The 24,476-nt window shown below is 40.6% G+C and overlaps 2 protein-coding genes across 7 annotated transcripts in view; one reads left to right on the forward strand and one right to left on the reverse strand.

Annotated features, from left to right (window-relative positions):
* Window positions 1-24,476, forward strand: part of camsap2 (calmodulin regulated spectrin associated protein family member 2) — a 120,338-nt gene that overhangs the window by 5,281 nt on the left and 90,581 nt on the right. For all 6 annotated transcript variants that reach the window (XM_008115025.3, XM_008115028.3, XM_008115026.3 and 3 more), the window contains exon 2: window positions 16,914-17,173. In XM_008115025.3, the coding sequence (XP_008113232.2) occupies window positions 16,914-17,173 (260 nt within the window). The remainder of the gene's footprint in view (window positions 1-16,913; window positions 17,174-24,476) is intronic.
* On the reverse strand, window positions 18,955-24,236 carry LOC134299011 (uncharacterized). The gene is made up of 2 exons (XM_062980794.1): window positions 22,463-24,236; window positions 18,955-19,234 (listed from the first exon to the last, which is right to left on the reverse strand). The coding sequence occupies exons 1-2, from the start codon at window positions 23,873-23,875 to the stop codon at window positions 19,193-19,195; spliced, it is 1,455 nt and encodes a 484-aa protein (XP_062836864.1). The 5' UTR covers window positions 23,876-24,236; the 3' UTR covers window positions 18,955-19,192.

Genomic DNA, 24,476 nt, shown 5'->3' on the forward strand with positions numbered 1-24,476 from the left:
CTGGGAAACTAATACAATGTTGGCAAGAACCGCCTAACATGCAACAGAATACTGTGTGTAGCTGTGAAGAGCTTCAAAGTGTGAATTGTTGTGATCAGGTTCCAGTAATGTTCCAAGTTAACATAGAAAGATAACACTATGTAACACGATTTTTGTTCTCAAGTTGTAAATGCCGTTTCCTAATTGGTTCTATCATAAAAACATGGAAAAATTATTAAACTACAAAAACTTTGCAGGTCATCCTGCAGCACATTTTGCTATAGTTTTTGATGACTATCTCAGAGAGTCTCGACCAATTCAACATAGTTTGTGGCAGCCACAAAAATGAAATTTCTGGAGTATAACAGCTACTTTTAAAGTAAGTACCACACAATTAAACAGGAAACAACATTTTTGAAACAGAAACAGAAAATCTTTCACATTTTGTTACATAATGCAATAGGAAATGGTACCTAATATATACAGAACAAAAGAGTAAAATATATTATCTTCTTTGAAAGGAGCAAAATTTTGAAGACTTGTCTTGGATGGAAAAGACAGTTTTGACAACCTCTCTTTGTTACTGTGTAAAAATGAATAGCATTTTCACAAAGTAACCTCTGAATAACATCTTCACAAAGAGAGCCATGGTGTGCACATACTACCAAGAAACAACAAACTATTATTGCAGTGTGAATGTGGCTTTTGTGGTTGTGTCTTCATATTAAAACTAACATCTCAAGTGGCTATCCCTTTGAGCCCCCCTTTACTACAGAAATAAATGACTTGTTTTGTTACATTTATCATGCAATGATTCGTTATTTTATATCCTGCCTTTCCTCCAGTGAGCTCAGTTATATAGCTTTCCTCTGTATTATTTTGTCTGCACAACTCTGTGAGGTATAGCAAGCTGGAAAATAATGCTTGGCCCAAGGTCAGTGGCAAGTTTCACCTTCCTGATGAGAACTGCCTCCCAAATCCCAGTCCAACTCCCTAACCTTTGCAACACATTCTTTGCCTTGTCCCATTCCATCATGTATTCATCTGAAGATTCATAAGCATAATATTTTCCTTGACAATAGTAACAGCTTTGGCTTTTTTTGATGCTGAAAAATGTGGTTTCCATCAAGAGCAACATGTCTTACAGTTGCAGTGCCAAACATGAACCTCAAATGCTTTGTCATTTAGGCATCCAGTGTTGACCACAATGTTACTTCATGCTTGCTGCCATTCATATGTTGAAGGAAGAGATATCCATAGGCTCACAACTGTCTGTGAATGTCTGTTACAAAAATGGGCAACCTGTGCCTCTCTGTATATTTTAGGACTGCAGATTCCATCTGATCTAGCAAGGGCTGAGGGATGCTAGAAGTTCCAGTTCCTATCCTGGCCTATTGCCTAACAGATGTAACCTTTTAGGAGCATCAGTGTCTTTTTAAAAAAGACACCACAGTGTTCCCTCATTACTTTGCGGTTTACTTTTCATGGATTCGCTGTTTCGCGGTTTTTCAATAAAACTCTAAAAGACTATTATAAATCATAAAAATGTACAATTTACAGCCTAAAAATGGGAGGAAGGAGAAGCCAAAGGGAGAGAAAAGGAGCCCAAGCGGCAACGGGAGGAGAAGAAGGCAATTTATCAGCACACGATTGGTTGATAAAGACTTAAAATAGTGTATAACTACTAAAATAAGGTATAAATATTAAAATAAATATAGTGTCCCTACTTCACAGATTTTCACTTATTGCGGGTGGTCATGGAACGTAACCCCCGCAATAAGTGAGGGGACACTGTATATTTCTCTTAGGCAAAATGGGCAATGTCTTCTTTTTTCTAGTGAAGACTTTGTTTAATTGAAGGCAATCTGTTTGGAGCTGCATTTTTGTCATGGGCAGAGCTGAAGTCAGCAGTTGATGGAATAAGGAGTGACGTGAGCAACTTTACTATTTTCATTCTTTTTGTTACCACTCTGCTTATCCCCTTCCCTCTCCCTTTTCTTAGCAAGCTGTTGAGGAAGGAGAAGATCATTCTTATGGAGATCTTTACCAATCATGTATGGAGAGCTTTTGGAATTAGGCTGAGGGCCATGAATTGTCCACCTCTGTCTTGAGCCATACATCTAACATGTCATATTTTATGCATGATGTGTAAGTTTCAGTGATGACATGTGTGATCTTAACCTGTGGTCTGAAGTCTACGTTTTCCTTGTTGAATATTTTTCTTCTTCCATAATTCTAAATGAACCTCTCAGCCAGCAAATCATAGTTTAATTGTCCTCTTAAAGAGGACTCACTCTTTACTGAGTTGCTTTCTTCTTGCTATGTGTGTCACAGATGTCTCATCTATTAATAGATTGTTTAGAAAACCAGATTGTAATAACCACAAAACATGTGACAATGGGAAACTGAAAGTCTGAAATATATGAGTAGAAATGATTGCATGATATATAGTAGCACGCCATTCCTTTAGATAGGTTTCTGAGAGTTGGAGAGGTTGGTACAGATTGTTGAGGGTTGGCAGCATCAATTTTTCCATTGATTATAATAGTATAGAAATAGATTTACTCTAAAAAATGTCCAATTTTAACATGGATGCTATAGAAAGCCTCTAAAGCTTCTTAAAAAACCCTTTCTTCCTAAATCCTAATGTTAGTTCCAATTAAAGCCGAGTCATCAAATCAATGGGATTTACCTGTGCGTTGACTCAGAATTCACCAACTGAGTCTGTGGCTCTGCTCTGATTGAGGCGTGTAACCAATCTATGAGTGTGTTTTGTCATGTTTCTGCAGCCATGCAGATCTCAAAAACGTAACCTCTTTTTCCTCCCCCTCCTCTTGTCTTGATGAAATTTTATGTAGAACTTGAAAGCTCATATAGCATTTTGTGACCTCTGATGTTTTCCTAATGAAAGTGTAGTGATATATCTTTTTAGCATTTCACTTTAGAAATGTAACAGCTCAGCCATACGTAACTCTGAGATACGTAACTCTGTTGTCTAAATAACTTAGATATTATCTATATCAGGTGAAGAATGAAGAATCTGCCTCTCCAGATGTTGTTGCATATTACCTCACATTACCCCTGCATGTATGGGCAATAGATATAATAAGATGAATTTTCAAACAACATTTGGAAAACCACAGATTCACTTGAATCATAGATTTTTGTTAGCTAGTTTATTTCTAGCTTGTTTTCATCCTTCATCACTTTAACTGAATGTGGTGAAATCCACAGTATGAACAACAATAGAGAATTGTGTTTCTTAAACGATTTTCTTAGCAGTAAGCATTAACATCAAAATATATATTTTCCTTCTCATTTCTTCACGTCTTTTGGTTTCCTTGTTCTGGGAATCTTAATTGCCTGTGTTATTTTTGGTGGCTCATTTGGCCTATAGGTATTTTTCTTTTTTATCTGTACTAGCTGTGGCAGTTTTGTCTTTAAATTACTGCTTGGGATCAGTGGCTGCGGGAACACATTGGTATTTCATCCAAACATGATATGGTTGCTCATACCAGGTGGGGTTTCTTTCTCAGAAAAGAGATAGAAAAATGTATTCTGGATGGATATTCCACCCCCTTTGGGAAAACAAACATGGGATTTTATTGCTGTGGATCTAGATCTACTTGTGTGCTTGTCACTGGTGCTTGTAAATAGCTCTAACACACCATCTGCCTGTCTTGCTTGAAAAGAGACTGCTTACACATCTTGAGTGCATTTTCAACTGAACTCCTGTAATCTTCCATGCGAGGATTCCCCTTGAAGACAGATTGAACATTTTTGTTGGTTCAGAATGTGGAACTGTAGTAATGATTGGTATTAGACATGTAATTACAAGATTCTTGGAATTTCACAAGTAGCTAATTAGGGTTGAGCTATGTGCAGTGTGCCTGTTTCCTACTTTTTAAAAGTTCTGTAGATTCAATTTGAAATGTGTGAGGGTTGGTCTTATTCCACATGTACATCTTATATGATGAAATCTAGTAGTAGACCTTGCAGCAGGGCTATATTAGAGGTATGAGATGAATGCAATTGATAGAATGTTTTTTATTGGTGAGTCTACGTTCATTGTAAGTCACAGATCCTGGTCTGTTTAAGGCAGGGCTGGACAGCTGTAGCCTGCCAGTTATTTTTGGCCTTTGACAACATCAGTCACTCTTACCAAACTTAATCAGTGGTAAGGGATCATTGGAATTGCAGCTCAAAAATATCAAAAATTGCCCACCCCTCATTTAGATGCGCAATTAAAACCTTTTCGAAAGACGTGTTTTCATTGTGTAAATACACTAAAATTGGCATTATACTTGGTATATGTCTGCTGAATGAGTTGTGTACTTATATTTTAACTTTTGTTATTATTTAAATTCTATTTGCATATTGCAATTGCACTTAGAGATCCTATGAAAATTATAAAGTATACAATTACTTAATGGATGTTTATAGCTGGCCCTCCACATTTGTGGGTTTAACTTTTGTTGATTTGATTACTCATGTATTGATTAATATGTTCACTCTAGGAATCTCTACATCCTCCAGAATTACTCTGTGATAAATCTCCTTTGAAAGTTGACCATAATGTCATACTGAACGAGCAAGGGACTCCTAGAGAGAACATGTTTCCCCACATAATTCTGCACCCCCCCCCCCTCCCGGGCATGATTCTGTGGTGGACTTGCCATTGAAGTCGATCTAGAGTCTCTTTGGGGGACCGAAAGATTCTTAGAGAGATGCTCTTTCCAATAAAAAAAAATCCCACTTTTGTGGGGGTCCTTCAGTCCTAGCCCCTATAGAAGTAGAGTGTCTACTGCAGCGAATAGCCCCTTCTCCATTACATGAACATTTGCTTTGAGGGACTTTCCATCAGTAGATCATTGGATCCTACTCTATGACCATTTATTTCTCTAAATATTTTTTAAAGGTAACCTTTTTCCCATTTGCCAGCTGAAACAACTGTCTGTTTTTCTATCTATCTATGCACTATATTTTATAATCCAATGATAGTTGCCATTTTTGAGTTGTATGTATTATGTTTTGTGTTTGCTTTGCTTATTTTATTGTTATTAAGTTATTTTTGATGGTGTCTGCATTTATTATTATTTGTTTCTATTTTCTTTGTTGTAAGCCACTCTGAGTCCCTTCGGGGAGAGGGAGCAGGATATAAATAAAACATTATGATGATGATGATTATCATCATCATCATTATCCATCCATCATCTATCTATCTGTCTGTCTATCTCTATATCTCTATTTTTTAGTACTTAGAGCAGGGGTCCTCAAACTTTTAAAGCAGAGGGCGCCGTCCACAACCCTTCAGACTGTTGAGGGGCCGAATTATCATTTGGGGGAAAAAACCGAACAAATTCCTATGCACACTGCACATATCTTATATGTAGTGCAAAACAACAACAATAACAATGAAAGAACAATACAATATTTAAAAATGAAAATAATTTTAACCAACAAAAACCTATCAGGATTTCAATAGGAAGTGTGGGCCTGCTTCTGGCCAATGAGATAGTCAGGTTAATTAGAATTGTTGTTGTTGGGTGTCTTCAAGTTATTTCAGACTTTGGGCGAGCCTAAGTCCAAAATTATTCATTTATTTATTTACTACATTTATTTACTACATTTATATCCCACCCTTCTCACCCCGGAGGGAACTCAGAGCAGCTGTATGTACATACAATATGTTATATTATTAGCATGGCACAATATTAGCATTATACTATATTGAACTATACCACTATACTGTAATATTATATGTAATATATAACATATAATCAATATTATTATATGGCATTATTGTTAGTATTATATTGTATAAAATGATAATATTATTATCAATATTACATGTATATACAATATATTATATTATTAAAACTGATATAAAAATATTATATTATAAATGAGGGCGGGGGCCAGGTAAATTACCTTGGAGGGCTGCATCCGGCCCCCGGGCCTTAGTTTGGGGACCCCTGACTTAGAGGCTCCTTGGTCCCATATACGACTGCATTAAGATTAAGAACCACTTCACAGCTTGTTCTTTATGCAATCTTGGGAGATTGTGCTGAGTAACCATGAGAAATTGCTCTTTTTCCATGGCAGTGGCACAACTCTGGAATGTTCTTTTTGCTCTGAAACCCTTCAATGTTTTCTTCCATTTCATCTGTCAATGTGATACTCTTGTGATGTTTAACACATAGCTCTGTGCCTACAAGTTTTAACATGGAACATGTTTTGGTTTACATTGTGGCACGGTGATGGTTATATTATATGTTTGTTAGTTTTAGAAATTGTTTGTGTTCTTAAAGCTGTATTTCATGGTTTTGTGGTTATGGCAAATACTGCCCTGGGAGGAAAACAGAAAATTATTGCTTATATTGAAATAAGCAAGCAGCATTGTTTCTTTGCCAGCTGCATGAGGTAGATTGCCTGGCATTTTTATCACATCTTGTATTGGGAATATTTTGTCCTGCATAGATTAGGGGTAGAAGAGAGCCTTTAGCATGCTGTTATGGGGAGTTCTGCTTAAATTGCAGAGGAGGCAGGAAATAGCAATGGGGTTGCCTGTGTGCTAATATAAGATTCACTGAGCAACCACGCAGACACCATGTCTTGAGAAATAGGCAGCAAAGCAGCCCATCTTTTGCCCTTATTGTGCAGTACAGGATATTGCAGTAGCCATTACGGCTTTAGTGGCATCTGTGTCAGGTGTGTGCTAAGTCTAATTAATGGGTTTAATTTCAGATGCGAAGAGAGCTTTCCAAGGTGCTGAACACTGTCTCCAAAATACCTCACTTCCTGTCTAGAATAAAACACAGAATAGATTTATCATACCACTGACATGAGAGCTTATGGCCATCCCAGTTGCACAGAAATTTTGTTGCTTGTCATTCAAGCATCTTTAGGCAGGCATGAGATAGACCATGCTTTGATAATCAAGAGTTCAGCCTCTTTGTGGCCAGTGCTTTCTGAAAATGGAACACAAATTACTTCCTGATGTTCCCTCCCTCCTGCTCTCTTGACTTGATAATCTTAAACCTACATTATACTTAGGGCAAGATGGCACACAGAAATAGCTAGTTATAACTGCTCATCATCTTTACAGACTTTTTTTGGGACAAAAGGGAAACCAGAAGAGCATTTACAGAAGTTAGTTTGAGTTTGTTAGTTTATTGAGAAATGGAAGTGAGGCCCTCATCAGTCAGGAATTGTTTTAAACATTTTACTTATACAGTAAATACAACACACAATCACTGTTCTTGTGTAAGTACATATGAGCCAAACATTTAAGTATAAAATATCCATAGCATCATGAATCAAGAGTTTCAAAGAGTTATTTGAAACATGTCCACTGGAACATCAGATTATTTCTTTCTTAATCCCAAATCACAAAGTCCTTTTCAAGTGCTTTTCATCTGAAAGGTAATAGTGTCAATCTGACAGAGATAGCAGAAAGGAACACTAAAATGATCAAAGAGCTGAAGCATTTTTCACACAATGAAAAGCTAAAGATATAGAAAAGCTAAATATATTAAAAGACAAAAAAAGGGTGCTGGAAGGAGAGAAAGAGACTATGATCATTTCATAAGCTTTTAAATGCTCTCTCCACATCTACTCGGACTTTGAGGTCATCCCAAAAGAATTGAGAAGCTGGAGGTTCAGGAGAAATCTATGCAAGCATTACTCCATACAGTGTGTGGATAAGATACCAAATGTCTACAGTTCTATTCACTAGACTTGTCAAGGTGAATTTGTCACCCTGCCTAGGACTGCATGAGTTCTGTTGGAGCTAGGAAAGTTATCATCTCAGTTATGTATGACACCAAAACTATACCAAACCAGTGTGGGAGTTGATGTTGTATTCTGTTTAGAGGGTTGGGATGGGATTTGGGAGATCCAGGTTCAGATACTCATGAAGGGTGTGTCTGCACTACACTGTTATGTGTCATGCCATATTAACTGTCATATCATCCCATAAAATCCTGGGATTTGCTGTCCACTTAGCTCCTTTTTGGAGACGGGTAGTAAACCTGTCTGGCAGAAAATTCTAAATATTTTACCAAAGTATAGATTCCATAATTCCATAAGATAGAACCATAAAAGTTAAAGTGGCATGAAATATAATTGTGTAGTGTGGATGTACCCTGATTCATAAAACTCCTTGGGTGACCGTGAACAAGTATCTGTCTCTCTGTCCTACTTATTTCTTGTGACGATAAAGAGAGTTACCAGTTGCATATAAATTTTATATATATTTACACTCATATATAAGTCTAGAAATTTTAGTAAAAACCAACCCCCCAAAAAACTGGGTCAACTTATCCATAGGTCAATGTGAGTCCTATATCTTAACTCTTAGTTTTAAAAAGGATCCATTACCTGCTCTGAGTAGAGTGGCAGAAGCAAGAGTTCAGTCCATCCCAGGAGAATCTAAAAGACAACAAACCCTATCTGATCTTTCTGCTGTGGCACCGCGTCTGACCTTTTTTAATGACTGGGAGGGGAAATGGTTGCGGTGGTCTGGGGCTGCTGTCCTCCTGAGATGGCATTGAGGCTTTCCTTTCTCTGTGAAATGACCCCCAACTTCCCTATAAGTTATATCAAAATCCATAATTTGGGTCCTAAAACATGCCCTTGGCTTATACAGGAGGTCAACTTGTAACTGAGTATATATGGTAGATACATCAGTGAAAGCCCCAGTGTCAAGAGCAGCTTGAAGCTGAGGAAAGCATGTTTGAGGGCACTTGAAAGGCCTCACATTCACTGTGAGGGTTATCTTTTGTTCACGTCAAGCAACAGAAAAAGCTTGACATACTTTATGTGGTGTTATCAGGGTACTCAGACACTCAGATATGCTACCTGACTGCAGAAATTATCTTCCATCCTATTCTGGACTATACAGTGTTCCCTCACTACTTTGCAGTTCACTTTTCGCGGATTCACTATTTAGTGGTTTTTCAATAAACTCTAAAAGAATATTATAAATCATAAAAATTTACAATTTACAGCCTAAGGAAGGGAGGAAAGAGAAGCTGAAGGGAGAGAAAAAGAGCCCAAGCGGCTACGGGAGGAGAAGGAGGTGATTTATCAACACACGATTGGTTGATAAAGACTTAAAATAGTGCATAACTACTAAAATAATGTATAAATATTAAAATAAATATAGTGTCCCTACTTTGCAGATTCTCACTTATTGCGGGTGGTCCTGGAATGTAACCCCCGCAATAAGTGAGGGGACATTGTATTTGGGAGGAATATAGAGACTGAGTTTTTCTGAGGTGCTTGGAAAGAAAATAGACAGAAAATAGACAGAAAATAGACCTCATTTTCATATGTTAGTGCAATTTTTAGGCAATGTGTTATTTTGCTTTTCGCATTTGTCTGTAATGTTAGTACATATTACGTTTCTTACTTCTGTAGTATTAGTAAGAGCAAGCTGCTGTAGGATTCAACTAATTGATTTGATATCTGTTTTTTAAAATAAGGTTAATAGTGACTTTAGCTCATTAATACCCCCTTACCAGCCAAATCCTTGAATTAATCTACCAAAATGGGATTACATTTAGAATGTATTCTGCAAAAGAGAAAACTTAAACTCAGCCAGAATTTCCTGTTTTAAAACCTGTCTGTATAAATAGGCTACTAGTGTGTGTGTGTGTGTGTGTGTGTGTGTGTGTGAATGTGTGTATAGCACAGTTTAACATTAAGAGTCACCCATGTTTTTTAAAATCATAAGTAGACTTCTGGCCACTTCTAATACGTTCATGCTCTTGTTTTTTTTTCAGTCACTCCAGTGTTGCGTTGTCTGTATGTTTAAGGTCTTTTACCTGTTTAAGGTCTTTTACCTTTGATCGAAACCCATGTCCCTTGCATTCCAGAGACTTTTCCCCCATGTATGCTATGTCTCCTTCATTTCCTTTGACCAACTATGGTGTCTGTTTTTCTCACCAGTCTTCCTTAAAGCCAAGCATGGAGAGCGTTAGGGTGAGAATTGTCCCATGGATCTGTGCATCTCCTTCAGAGTTAGCATGTTCACTTCTGTGATGAATGCCCTCGTTATTTGATCACTGAGGTTTCGTGAATGCCCTTTGACAGCTTGAGTGGTTCTCAACCTGGGGTCCCCAGATGTTTTTTGGCCTACAACTTCCTTAAATCCCAGCCAGTTGACCTACTGTTAGGATTTCTGGGAGTTGAAGACCAAGAAATCTGGGGACCCCAGGTTGAGAACCACTGCCCTAGACGGAGTTGCAGTTGATAAGTATTCTTTAAATTTTATAACAGGGAATTTAATAGTTTCATTGAAAAATTCATAGTGTGGAATGTTGTTTTTTATATAAAACTAGCTTGGGAACCCGACGATGCCCGGGCTATTTGAAAAGGGCCTGGTTTGTTTTGGGGTGTTAGGTAATATCAGTTTGGTCATAACTGATATTTGGTTACGCTATGTCTTAGGAAAGAACTCAGTCTTTGCTTTTGTTTTTTTAATGAATGCTCCCATTACAAAATGACTAAGGATGTGGGTGAACTTTAATTCCCAATAATCTTGGGTCAGTCACCCCCAAACCCTGCCAGTATGCAAAGTTGGCCATGTTGAGTCTGAGTGCCAGGTCCATCGTTGATGGGGTTCAGAGTGCTCTTAGATTGCAGGTGAACTATACATCCCAGTCCCTACAACTCCTATAAATCATGGCGAATTCTCTCCAAACCTTTCTCTCTCTAGTATGTTTAGATGCGGATCAATTCCTGTTTGCTGTGTGCCATAGGAAAGGGTAGGAAAGGTTTAAAGGAAAGGCAATGGGTGGGGTCATGCAAATAGACAGGGAAAGGAACACTGGGATGTGCTCGCTGTAACCTGCAATGTCCTAGGAGAGAGAGACTTGGTGGCTCCTCAGCACTGGGAACTAGAGCCTGTTTGTGGAGGCCACAGGCTGTCTGTGTGAGTGGACGCCTGTGCCACATACACACATACAGATTTTCACTTTTATTATGTGTATAGATAATCACAGATTTGTCCTGGGTTTGTTTTGATAGCTCTTTCATCTTCATTCTGCTGTTTGTTTTTAGTATTTAATATTGAGATTTTCCTGCTTCTTGCAGTGGGTAGGACTGGATGGCCTATGAGGTCTCTTCTAACTCCACGATTCTATGATTCTATATGCTCTCCCAACACTCTGGCATCTTCAGGAAACAAGTATATTTCTGTTTTGGTCCTATACTGGGATAAAGCCAGGATGTTAATAAATAAAGAAATCTCATATCACATGGCATTGACATTGTAAACAGGATGTCTCCCTAAATCAATCAATCAAGCTTTGTTATGGGCCCTGACTAGTACTGTAAAAGAAAAAGCATGCAATTAGATTGATCAAAATAAATAGGCAAGACAAGGAATAAACAGATTTCTTTTCACATGAGGGAAGCTGCTGGTTTCTACAGAGATTTGTTGAGTAGAATATAGCAACATGTAAAGTAGTAATCACTCTGGGTCCCTTCGGGGAAATATGATGATGATGATGATGATGATGATGATGATGATGATGGTGATGATGGTGATGATGATTATTATTATTATTAATCATTTCCTCATTTTCATCTGGGTTGCACCAGAACTTATTTGGCCATGTCACAGAAAAAAGATGGATACTTATGCAAATAACAAGCCCCCTTTTGTTCTGTCATAATAAAAAATATTTTTCATCTCTTTAATACTGAATATCCTGTTTATGTCAGGTGGTAACAATGCTAAGTCGATCCATTTCACTTCTAGGATGTTACTTAACAAAATGCAGACAAGTCCATAGAAGGTGAATACTTCTTCAGATCTTCTGTAGATCAAGCAATATGTGTTTTGGCAAAAAAAAAAAAAATCAAAAAAAAATATAAAAACCAAATCAATCTTCATGGAACAGAACAAAACAAGATTCCTTGACACATTTTTTCACTACCACAGGTTGTATTCTGATGTGTTTTATGGTAGTGAAATGACTTCCCACATAAATACATATATATTATGAAAGAAAGCACTTAATCCTGCATAATTTATCTTGGGGTATTGTTCATTGCCGATCCTTTTTTGCTTTCATAAAAAAGCACTCTAATGTATAGACAGTCAGGTTTGAAGCAGGGATGCTGGAGCTTCATATGTAGTTGGATTGCCAACTGCAGCCATAATGGATAGTTGGGCATGGTGGGAATTCGAGTTTTAAAACATGAATAACTATATCTTATCCATCCCTGGTACTGTATTTCCCTGAAAATAAGACTGGGTCTTATTTTTGCATTAGAGCTTATTTTCTCATTAGGACTTCAAGGGATGTCTTTTTTATGTACAAAAATCTACATTTATTCACATGCAACAATCTATATTATTCATGTGTAAAAATCTACATTTAGTTGAATACAATCATGTCAGCTTCTTCTGGAACATCATCATAATATTATGTCAATCATATTATTTATTTACATTCAGTTATATAGTAATACTATTGGTACTATTTTAAAATTCAGTGCATCTGTCATATGTTGCAATGGATGTACTACCAGTAAATGGTAGTACTACCAGTAAATGGTAGTAATATCATCTGGCTGATGATATTAACTGGGGCTTATTTTGGAATAGGACCTATATTACGAGTCCTCTGAAAAATCATGTTAGGTCTTATTTCCAGGGAAACAGGATATAAAGAAGTGGCCTGAAGCTTTTTTCTGAGGGTGAAGATTGTTATTGGCATACCTAAATTTGTAAAGCGTATCCATTTTTCTTCAGTGACTTTATAGGTGGAGGCCACTTAGTGCAAATGATGGCCATTCTTCTTTTACTCTCAGCTTGTGCCCATCTGTTCATGGAAAAAGGCAACCAAGTGGAAAATAAGATTTTGTGTAACCTCCTATTTTAAATGGTGTCACAGAGGACTTTTTGCCCCCACAGACACACCATAAATAATCTGCAGGAACACGTTTCTTTACTCTTAAGTGATAGTATGTGTTTTCCTCTGAACACACAAAAAAACACCCCTATACATTTGAAAGAAGCAGTGGTAGAGATCTTTAGAACCTGTGTATAAAGTGAGCAGAACAAGACTGTAAAGGCAGTTCAATTTCCCACAGGGCAGTGCCTTTAAAAGAAGTCTGTTCCTGCATTTGTCTTTTTGGTTTCAAGGTGAACCTGGCTTTACAGTTAGGGAAGCAGAACTTTCTCTTGCCTCCTTGTCATCTCGGTCACTGGTCTTGGATTCCAGCAATTGACAAGACCTTGATGTAGACCTTCACTACTCTCTTACTTAATTGCTTTACTCCTCTCTCTTTCTTAGCTTCATTGCCTGCATACACAGAATGGAAGCAATATAGCAGCTATGGATATGGTGCAGGAACCTTTATTTTCAGTCCTCACACAGTCTTGAAAATTAACTTTCTTAATATATTTCTTCACCCAGCATACTCTTAACACAGTGGTTCTCAACCTGTGGGTCCCCACGTGTTTTGACCTACAACTCCCAGCTGTTAGGATTTCTGGGGGTTGAAGTCCAAAACATCTGGGGACCCACAGGTTGAGAACTACTGTCTTAACACAATCCCTTCCTAATATTTTGGACTTCAGCTCCCAGGTTTATTGTCTTCAACTCTCAAAAGCTTGCATGACATTTGAGCATTGAAGTCCAAAATATCCGGAAGCCCCAAATTTGAGAATGGTTGTTTCAGCAAATTGTTTCATCCGTAGCAAATAAAAAAATGTATATCAAATGGCCTTCCCGTTTTCCTGTAGCAGCCATTCAGTCTATAAAAACATTCTGAAGATTTTTCTGTGCTCTTTGGTAGAATCCCCAAAGAATTGCATGTACAACTAATCCACAATAACATTTTTAGTTATGACTTCTCTTACTCAGCTTACGATGTTGTACTCCTGTGCGGCATCTTTCCACCTGGTGCCTTTTGGATCTGTTTGATTACAGCAACTCCAGCCAGTATAAGATGTAGTACTATTGATAAAGAAAATTATATTTTGAGTAGGGAACAAAAGGTTTATGGTTATTTTGAATTTTTCTCTTTTGTGTTGATATTAAAATCTTTTGTTAGTTGTATTTAAAACTGCCAAGTTTTATGGCCTCTAGGTTTGGGTGGATATCCTCCTACATTTTTAAGATTTGCAAGAAGCTTAGCAGTTTGCATAGGACATACACCACAATCCTTTTATGTACTCCATTAGGTATTGGCACAGATACATTAGGTCAGGGATATAGCTTCTGCTATACTGACATTTTTGTTACAAAGCTGACAATTGACCATATTATCTGGGACTGGTGAGAATAGCCCAAAACATCTGGACACTGTATTGGATAAAAGAAGAAAATACTTTTGTTGTTCTTTTCTGTTGCTAAGGTTCACTGTTGCTTGTGGCTGAATACTCACTTCTGTCTTTCCACCCTTAATTACGTTCATAATATAGTACAAGTCTGGCTAATGTTCATTTTGAAGTAATGTCATGTTCTGGGCTTGCTTTTATATTGAAGTACCATCCCTCAGGCAGTGGCCATGCTGACTTAGAGATTTATGTTCTTCAAATAAATAAATATATATATATATATATATATATATATATATATATCTCGAAGCCTTGAAAAAGTTTTTGTCACTGACTTTCTACCTTGTCAGCTGTGCAAGCGTGTGCCAATTACTTGACAGAAAATGCATCTTCATGTTCACTGTCAGTTTACTTACGCATGTCTATGTCTTGTCCATATGCCTTAAAGAGGTTTGGAGGTTCTGTACCCTTCTGGATCCATTTTGGGGGGCTGGTGTGGCCTGCAGTAGGTCTCAAGAGGGAGAAGGTAACCTGCTGATCTAAGCACTGAAAGACAAAATAACCCTACCCAATGGACCAAGAGTCATCCATCAATTTATTGCAAAATATAATGTTACTTAAATAACTCTGAAGTAGGTAGCCTGATCCCATCTAATCAGTTCCCTATCATTAATAATAAACAGATCCAGATCATAGGCCTCCAAAATCTTTTCTTGTTCCACTCCGGAGAACACAATTAAGATCAAGAATTAACAATTGAACTATAGGTGTTGCATGATTTATGGGGAATATTTTTTGGCTTGTAAAATTTTGACATATTGTAAGAGAATTCTATCATTTTTATCATTGCAGCAGCTCTGGGTTTTTAATGCATTTTCCTTACAAAATACGTACAGCAATTATAAAATGTAAAAACATTCCTGATAATTTCTCCCACTATCTATCTATCTATCTATATCTATATAAAGTTCACAGCTGCTTTGCAGATCAGGGAGCAGGCAATAGTATAAGATGATACCCTTCACATTTGCTGGAGTTAGGGGCATCAGACCCTCACAAAAGTGGGGAAATTGTGAATCAAAAGGCTTCATTTTTTGTGAGAGAATACTTTCCTATAAGGCTCTTAAGTCCTCCAGTATTACTGGTTAATGTCCCCAGATGATTACCATAGAACTGCACTGGAGGATCTAGAGATTCCTAGAGAACGTCTTTCTGGGAATATCTAGCTCCCCAAGAATCTCTAGGTCCTCCAGCATGACTGTTATTTCTTAGCATATTTTTATTCTTCCCATTTATTTTATATAAATAAATAGCAAGCTTGGGGCTATTTTGCAGGACAAAAAGTTATGCCAAGAAAGGGTTACACATCCCCAGCACCACTTCATTGATCTTGAAAGCAAACCAACAAAATATCTAAGAGAAATCTGGGGAAAGCCTTGATTATGAATTTCCTAATTTGTTTGACCTCCCCACTCTCCAGATGTTTGGGTTTGGCTACTCTATATCCTAGCAGTAATCAACTAAAATTAGGGTCAGAAGCCTTAATAAATTACTTTGATGTCAAAATTTGTGATGTTCTCTAGCTGTCTTTACCTATATCAAATCTAGAGCTATACTTTATATCTATATAAACTTACAATTTGCAGAAATGCTATGTCCCTTCTCTTTGATAAATTCCCTATTTGTGAGATCTGGTAAAGAATTGGATTACCAATGCTGAATCTTCCAAACCCAAGCTGTGATCTGAAACTGTGCAACCCAGACAAACATTGAACATCTGAATAAGAACCAGTCAAGACTGACTCTCTGACCTTTGGAGGGCAGTGGGAATGTACCTCATTTGCTTTAAAAAAACAACCCTCAATGTGTCAATATTCCTCAGCCCAAGGTCCTACAGATGGGTTAGAAATACAGCTATCCTCAAAGGCCATGATGGCTAAAGATTATGATGACTGCAGTATGACATATCTACTGTTCCATCAGATGTGTGGTAGTTGGTATAGGGTAATTTACAAAGTGAAGCTAATTTAGATGGTGATTACATGTAGTGGTATTTGCATTTTGGAAGCTGAGAAAGGTTATCCCTGATGAGCACTTGAATGGGGGACCTCAATGTAGTCTGTTTTCAGAGGAAGGAACTGACAAAACCATTTCTGGGTATTCCTTACATTAGAAAACCCTATCAAATTTGTGGGTTCTCCATAAGTCACTGGGTGATTTGAAGGCATATACCATGTATGCATGCACATTTGCACTTTGATCCAACCTACTAAAAAGCCAGTTTGAGGCTGTGTGTAAAATTATTGGCTTGAAGGCCAATTTGAATGGTCACATTTGCTGCAAATTATAGGCTACCGTGCAGATCAAAATCAAAGGAAGCATTGTCGTCCCTCTCAGTACAAAGTTAGTCCTTGTCAAGCTTTGTGCGATGAGGAGTGAAAGCTCCTCTTCTAAGCTGAATGTTCCCCTTCATTAAAATTATGGAATCTGGAAAACTGCACCTCTGTGTCATAATGATTGCAACACTGTTCCTGTTTGTTACGATTCTTTTAATATATTCTGTCTAGGTCCTTTTTTTTGGCAATTAGACTCTTTAAAAATATTCAAGGTGTTTGTGTTTTTCACTTTGTAGAAAATGTACCAGAGGAGCTTCGAGAACCATTTTATACAGATCAATATGACCAGGAACATATTAAACCTCCCGTCGTTCATTTGCTGCTGTCTGCTGAACTCTACTGTCGTGCTGGGAGTCTAATTTTGAAGAGCGATGCTGCCAAACCACTCCTTGGCCATGATGCTGTTATCCAAGCCCTGGCACAAAAAGGCCTCTATGTCACTGACCAAGAGAAACTGGTAACGGAGAGAGACTTGCACAAGAAACCCATTCAGATGGTGAGTGTTGGTATTAGATCTTGTTCCTGAAGGAGGGTACGTTTTTCCAGTAATATTAGTACCATTTCTGTTTTAAACTTAAGGCTAAAGCTTATGCTTGCATCTGCACTAAAAGTGAGCTCTGTTAAGTATCAAAGACTCTTGACTTATGTTTAGTTGTTAAACCAAATTAAATGATTCTTGCAACATTGAAGTAGGAAGGTGCAGGAGTTGGAAGCACTTTGTTTTAAAGCTTTTACTCCCCAAAACAACTTGTCTGCTGTAGCCAGTTTCACCCAGCCACAGGCGAATTGTGCAGTCACAGAAGAATCTGGGGAGCGATTCTGTTTCCAAGGAGTCACAGCTACACCAGGAACGCCTGGTGTAAAACCCAGAATGAACTGAGGGTGCATTGTCAGAATTCTTTGCAGTGCACAGCAATTCTGTTGCTCATCATGGCAAATGCCCAATGCTGGCAGATGAATAGCTGAGGAAAGGGTTCCCCGAGGGTGGGAAGTTCTGAGAAAACAACTGGTGTATGTTGTGTTTCTTCTTTATTGCTCTGTGGTTAATGGCAAGGTTTTTGCATTTTTAAAGAAAAGCTTACAAAAGTACAGATAATGCAATTGTGTATTTCCTTTCTCTTTTTTGAGATTTTTAAAATATTGAGTGCAAAGAACTTCAAAAAAAAGAGAGTATTGTGTGCATGTTTGCAATCAAGAGCTGATACAAAAAAGTTGTTAATTTTGCAGAAATATAAAATAAGGGCAGCTGTACAGACAATAAAGTGGCAGTTACTTAGGGTATTCTTCTGGAATAGAAGCTGGCCTGGGGAAAAAGGGAAGCAATGCAAATATTATAATATACGGAATGATTGTTTTCTCTGTATTTGCTTCTCTGCCCGTGGTTTTATTGTTCTTTTGATTTTGCTTAATGTAGTGTATATTATCTTTTATTGTATTGTTTAATGTGTTATGATTTGTTGTTCTATTTATATTCTGTGATATTGTATTGTTCTGGGCATGGCCCCATGTAAGCCGCCCCGAGTCCCCATTGGGGAGATGGTGGCGGGGTATAAATAAAGTTTATTATTATTATTATTATTATTATTATTATTATTATTATTATTATTATTATTTTCTCTGTATTTCTCTTTATTAAATATGCTTCTTACTCTTTTTTTTCTTGGTTGCCTGGCACATTTTGTTCAAGATCCCTGGCAACATGAATAAAATACCTTGCTGAATGTGTAACTCATGGTCACTACCACTGCTGAGAATTATCAATTATATATCTGTTTTCTTCTGCTTTATGGGCAGATTATAGTCAAAATGGTAATGTTACTAGAGAGATGAAATGTTCAAAAATTTGGAAACTGTGGAAAGACGCACCCACTCCAGATTCACTTTCAGGCAAAACATGAAATTGATATATGCACTACTCATTTTCATATCTGGTGCTTCATTCATAACTTGGTTAGCATTAGTAATATTCAATGTATTTATGAAATTTAAAAGTATAAAGGCCTTGTACAAGCAAAATTGTGAATTTGCCATATAGCAATCACAGAGCCATAGACTATTTCACCCTGTGTTGCCCAAGCATGTGTGTCTTGATTTTTTCATGTGAGTAAGAGGAAGGGGAGAAAGGAAAACAGGACCCATGAATTGTATGGTAGGCAATGTGAAAATGTGTTGTTGAATGATTTCATGGTTGGATTCACTGGGTTGCTGTGTTTTCCAGGCTGTATGGCCATGTGTCAGCTCACCACAGCCGCTCCTGAATGAACACACAAGACTCTCTGTGATATCACCAGAAACTTTTACTGTAGGAAACATGAACATCAGAAAAGCCAAGAATGGGATACTACGGCCAACCCTCCTTTATATACCCTCCCCCTCATTTGAACAGTCTCTTCCCGCTCAGTAAAACCCCGCGCAAATTCCCCGCCAAGTCCAGCAGCCGTTTCTTCTCCAAGTCCTGAGCCGCAGGTGTCTTATCAATGTCAGTGACCCTGAAACTCAGAGCCACATCCAGGCTCTAGTAGCAGGGTTCTGACATGGCGTCCTCCTCCCCTTCATCCTGGAAGGAAAAGATTAAACACAACTATTGTTCTCCGCCGTCCAGAGTTCCTTTATACTTTTTTAACAGGCTGCAATGGAATACCGGGTGTATCTTTCCTAGGTCCTTGGGTAGCCTCAGCTCATAGGTCACTTCGTTTATTCTTTTTGCTACCCTGAACGGCCCTATATAGCGTGGAGCCAATTTTTTAGATGGGAACCCCAATTTCAGGTTTTTTGTGCTCAGCCAAACCAGATCTCCTTCGCCCAATTTGTCCCCCTCTCGGCGCCTACGATCCGCAAAGAGCTTGTACTTCTTTTGTGTTTCCCGCAATGCCTCTACCACGGTTTGCCACCCTTGCTTGATTTTGGCCGGCCATTCCTCGTCGGTCTGGCCCTCCCCTTCCTTCCACTCGGGTAGCCTGGGGAAAGGTGCCACCTCCTGTCCGTATACTATTTCGAATGGGGCACGACCTGTGGCCGAATGTACGGCCCCGTTAAAAGCCATCTCAGCAAACGGAAGAAGGTCCGCCCAATCATCCTGTCTATAATTGGTGTACATCCTCAAGAATTGGCACAGTGTTTGTTGGGTGCGTTCGACTCCCCCGTTGGTTGCGGGATGAAAGGCCGAGCTCAGGTTCCTTTCTGCTCCTAACAGCTGTAAGAATTTTCCCCAAAATTTTGCAGTAAATTGGACTCCCCGGTCGCTAATTATTTTGTCGGGACACCCATGTAGGCGATATACATGCTTCACATACAAATCAGCAAGTTTTTCAGCTGAAGGGAGTTTTGGCAGGGCCACAAAGTGTGCCTGTTTTGAGAATAGGTCCAATATTGTCCAAATGTATCTGTGGCCTCTGCTGGGGGGTAGTTCGCCTACAAAATCCATGGCTACGCATTCCCATGGCCTCATGGGCTCCACCACCTTCTGCAATAGCCCCTGGGGCTTCCCCGGTGGTGTTTTTCCCTCTGCACATAATTCACACTGCGTGACGTACCCCCTGGCGTCTTTCCTCATTCCGGGCCACCAGCATTGTCTGGCCAACAGTTTAATAGTCCTGGTGGGGCCTAGATGACCCGCACCTTTGTTATCATGGTACTTCCTTAACATTTCTCGTCTTAAACATTCAGGGATATACAATTTCTTATTTACAAACACCAAATCCCCACACAATTCTCCCTTTTCTTTGTTAGTTTGTAACCATTTGTCCATTCCATACGCTCGCTTCAACTCTTCCTCCCATATTTCTCCTCCCCCCGTGGAAATGGCAGTACGTTTGTTTTCTTTGGCCGCTTGTGCTCGAGTTAGTACTGCCAGGCCCCACTGCTTATCTAGGAATAGGCTCCCTTCAGATTCCTGAATTCCTCCCCCGTGCTGAGGCATCCGAGAGAGAGCGTCAGCGAGTATGTTATGTTTCCCCTGGAAGAATCTGAGTCTGAAATCAAAACGGCTGAAATATTGGGCCCATCTAATTTGCTTCGCCGATAGTTTACGAGGGGATCTTAGATACTGTAAATTTCTATGATCAGTCCACACCTCAAACGGTGTTCCACTTCCTTCCAGAAAGTGTCTCCAGCACTCTAGTGCTTTTAGAATAGCTAAGGCTTCTCTCTCCCAAATTGGCCAGTTTTTTTCTGTATCGCTAAACTTTTTTGACAGATAGCCACATGGCTTCAGGTTCCCCCCCTCGTCTTTCTGTAGCAGAACTGCCCCATATGCCCGGTCTGACGCATCGCAATGTAATACAAAGGCTTTAGACATATCAGGGTGCTGTAGGACAGGCTCCTCAGTAAAACGCTTTTTAAGGGCTTCGAAAGCTTCCTGGCATTCTATTGTCCATGTCAGTTTGGCCCCTGGGGCCTTCACTTTGGCTGTTTCTCCCCTGCCTTTAGTCTTTAACAAATCCGTTAATGGCAAAGTGAGGCGCGCAAAGTCCTTGATAAATGTTCTATAGAAGTTTGCGAACCCTAGGAAGGATTGCAGCTGCTTCCGTGTTTTGGGGGCTTCCCACCCCCTCACGTCTTCTACCTTCGCAGGGTCCATCGCCACTCCCTGGGAGGAAATCCTATACCCCAGAAAGTCTATCTGGTCTTTATTGAACTCGCACTTGGCAAGCTTCGCATACAGTTTTGCTTCTCTCAACTTTTGCAGGACTTCCCTGACTAGTTCTATGTGTTGCTCCTTAGTCCGAGATATTATCAATATGTCATCTAAAAAAACAAAGACCCCCTTGTACAACAATGGATGCAACACTTCGTTGATTAATTGCATGAACGCGGCACCTCCGCCGCACAAACCGAAGGGGAGCACACGATAATTGAATAATCCGAATGCACAGGAGAAGGCCGTCTTCCACCTGTCCTCTGGTTTGATCTGCAATTTATGGTACGCTTCAATTAAGTCCAATTTAGTGAATATCTGTCCCTCCGATAACTGGGCGATCAAGTCCTTCACTAAGGGTAGGGGGTATTTATTTACAGAACTGATTGCATTCAGGCCCCTGTAGTCAATGCAGAGCCTCAGCGTTTGGTCCTTTTTCCGCCTGAACAACACAGGCGCCCCTAGAGGGGAATTTGAAGGCTCTATGAAACCCCTCGCTAGGTTTTTATCAATGTATTTTCTCAGTTCCTCCTTTTCCCTAGCCGACATTGGGTATATTTTTGCCTTGGGAAGCTCTGCTCCTGGGACTAGCTCTATCTTCACTTCAACTCTCCGCTTCGGTGGGAAACTGTCTGCTTCCTTCTCATCAAATACGTCCACAAAATCCCGATACTCTGGGGGTAATTTATCTGCCAGTTCTGCTATCCTGATAGAGTCTTCCTCCCCCCTTTTCCCCGGCTCTCTCTCCACTTCCTGGCTCCCTTCTTCCAACTTCATCCTGAAGATCATGCTCTTATCCTCCCAGTTGATTTGCGGGTTGGCCTGCCCCAGCCATGGCATGCCTAGTATAACATTATAGCTGGCTATTTGTGATATCACAAATGACACCTTTCCTTCCCAACTCCCTATCTTACACTTTACATCTTCGGCACTGTACTTAGCTAATGATCCCGATGCTGTGGATCCGTCCAACTGCGAAAAAGCTATTGGGGATTCTAGGTTCGTTCTTTCGCATCCCAATCCCTCGGCTAATTCAGGGGAGATGATGTTCCTGGAACATCCACAATCCACAAATGCTTTGCAGGTTGCTTGTTTGCTGCCACTTTCAAGCTGAATGGGGACCACTATCATGGCTTTGTCCTGACTTACCAACCCCCCCGAGTGGTGCCTCATCGGTGGTTCTTCCTCGGCGCGTTTCCCTGCCACGGCTCTTGGTTTGGGCTGGCCTCCGCCTTCCCCTTTTCTCTGCCAGCACTCGGCAGCCCTGTGGCCCAAACGGCCGCACACGAAGCAGCCCCTCCTGCTGGTGCTCACGTTCCCTGTCGGCTCCGTTCTCCTCCCGGCTGGGGTTGATCCCTCCTTCCGGCTCCCCTCTTTCATCTGCGGCCGCTGCTGTAGCCCTCCTCGGTGCCTCCTCGCCTGGGCCAGCGATGTCTCGATGCGCCCCGCCAGCTGAATCCATCCGCGCAGTGTGTCAGGCTCATCACGATGCACCGCCCAGGAGAGGATCTCCCGCCTGAGACCCTCTTTGAAGAGTTCTATCTTTGTTACTGCAGACCATTCCGGCACCTTTTCAGCGAGGCATTGGAACTCCTCCGCATACTCAGATACCGATCTCTGCCCCTGGGAGACGGTCTTCAACTTCTCCCTCGCCCGGATCTGCTCCAGTGGATCTCGGAAACGGGTCTCCAGGGCCCCCATAAAGCGTCGGAGTGACCCCAGACATGGGTCGCGCCGCGCGTGCAGTTGAACGTACCAGCTGGCCGCTCCCCTCTTCAACACTGCACCAATGGCCCGTACCCGGCTGGATTCCGTTCTAAAAGTGTGAGCATTGTCCTCCATATAGCCCCTCACCGTGGTCAGGAAAAAATCCAGTTCAGAGGACTCTCCCCCAAACTCGATCCTTAGTTCCTCTCGTCTCGGTAGGGGTCCCTGTGGTGGCAATCCCCAATTCTCCGCCCGTCGCAAGCCCCCTTGCGGACCAGTGGGCCCCGCTGCTGCTTCTCTTGGCCCTGTGCCACGCCCGGCATTCGCCAGGGGCACCAGGGTCTCAGTTGGGAGCGTAGCCGGGATTCTCGGAGGCTTTTCCCCTTCGTCGTCACTCTCCTCCACCCGCGTCAGGCTTGTTTGGATCTTGGGCCGGGCACCGGGCTCCTTTCGCATTTCCCTTCCCTTCGGTGCTGGGAGGTCTGCAAAGCCCTGGCTGCTTCCCACGCTCACGTCCCACATTGAGCCAGCCCGAAGTTCCCTTCCTCTCTCCGGCTCCGCCAAAACCGCCAGGCGCTCCATCGCCCTCGACATCACTGCCAGGGTGGTCTCCATCGCCGACATCCTCTCCTCCAGAAACACCATCCTTTGTGGGCCTGGGGAAGGTGAACCTTCCTCTCCTCCGGTGCTGTCTCCCCGCACCACTCCACGCCTCTGGGTTACCCCATTTGGCTGGGCATAAGCGGTGGATGACGCCAGGGCCGCCAGCTGGTGGAACTCAGCGTCCGGCTCGGGAGTGGCCCTTTCCGACCTTCCTCCTCCTGCGCCCAAGAGCTCTTCATCCTCCACTTGCATGTTACACCTCACCGCTACAGCGGGATGGTGTCCGTATTTCTTGGCTTAGTGTCAGCTCACCACAGCCGCTCCTGAATGAACACACAAGACTCTCTGTGATATCACCAGAAACTTTTACTGTAGGAAACATGAACATCAGAAAAGCCAAGAATGGGATACTACGGCCAACCCTCCTTTATATACCCTCCCCCTCATTTGAACAGTCTCTTCCCGCTCAGTAAAACCCCGCGCAAATTCCCCGCCAAGTCCAGCAGCCGTTTCTTCTCCAAGTCCTGAGCCGCAGGTGTCTTATCAATGTCAGTGACCCTGAAACTCAGAGCCACATCCAGGCTCTAGTAGCAGGGTTCTGACAGCCATGTGCCAGAAACATGCTTCTGGAACATGGCTATACAGCCTGGAAAACCCACAGCAACCAAGCAATGTGAAATTTATTATTTGGATATCACAATCATAAAAGTTAGGCTGGCTGTATAAGTGGATATGAAACTTAATATGGTGTGGAAAATGTTGAACTCCATAATATTGCACCAACATAATCAAAAGACACACCCATACTCTATTCTTCTCTTTAAAAATGCTGTAGTCACAATGTGCAGAAATG

The sequence above is a fragment of the Anolis carolinensis genome, chromosome 4 (genome assembly GCF_035594765.1).
Source record: "Anolis carolinensis isolate JA03-04 chromosome 4, rAnoCar3.1.pri, whole genome shotgun sequence".
NCBI lineage: Eukaryota > Metazoa > Chordata > Lepidosauria > Squamata > Dactyloidae > Anolis > Anolis carolinensis.

Bases quoted from the DNA above. Each gene is read 5' to 3' on its own strand.
- LOC134299011 (XM_062980794.1), bottom strand. From the start codon at position 23,875: ATGCAAGTGGAGGATGAAGAGCTCTTGGGCGCAGGAGGAGGAAGGTCG. The intron at 19,235-22,462 runs GTAAGTCAGGAC...TTTTCCTTCCAG, and splicing joins GGCACCACTCGGGGGGGTTG to GATGAAGGGGAGGAGGACGC.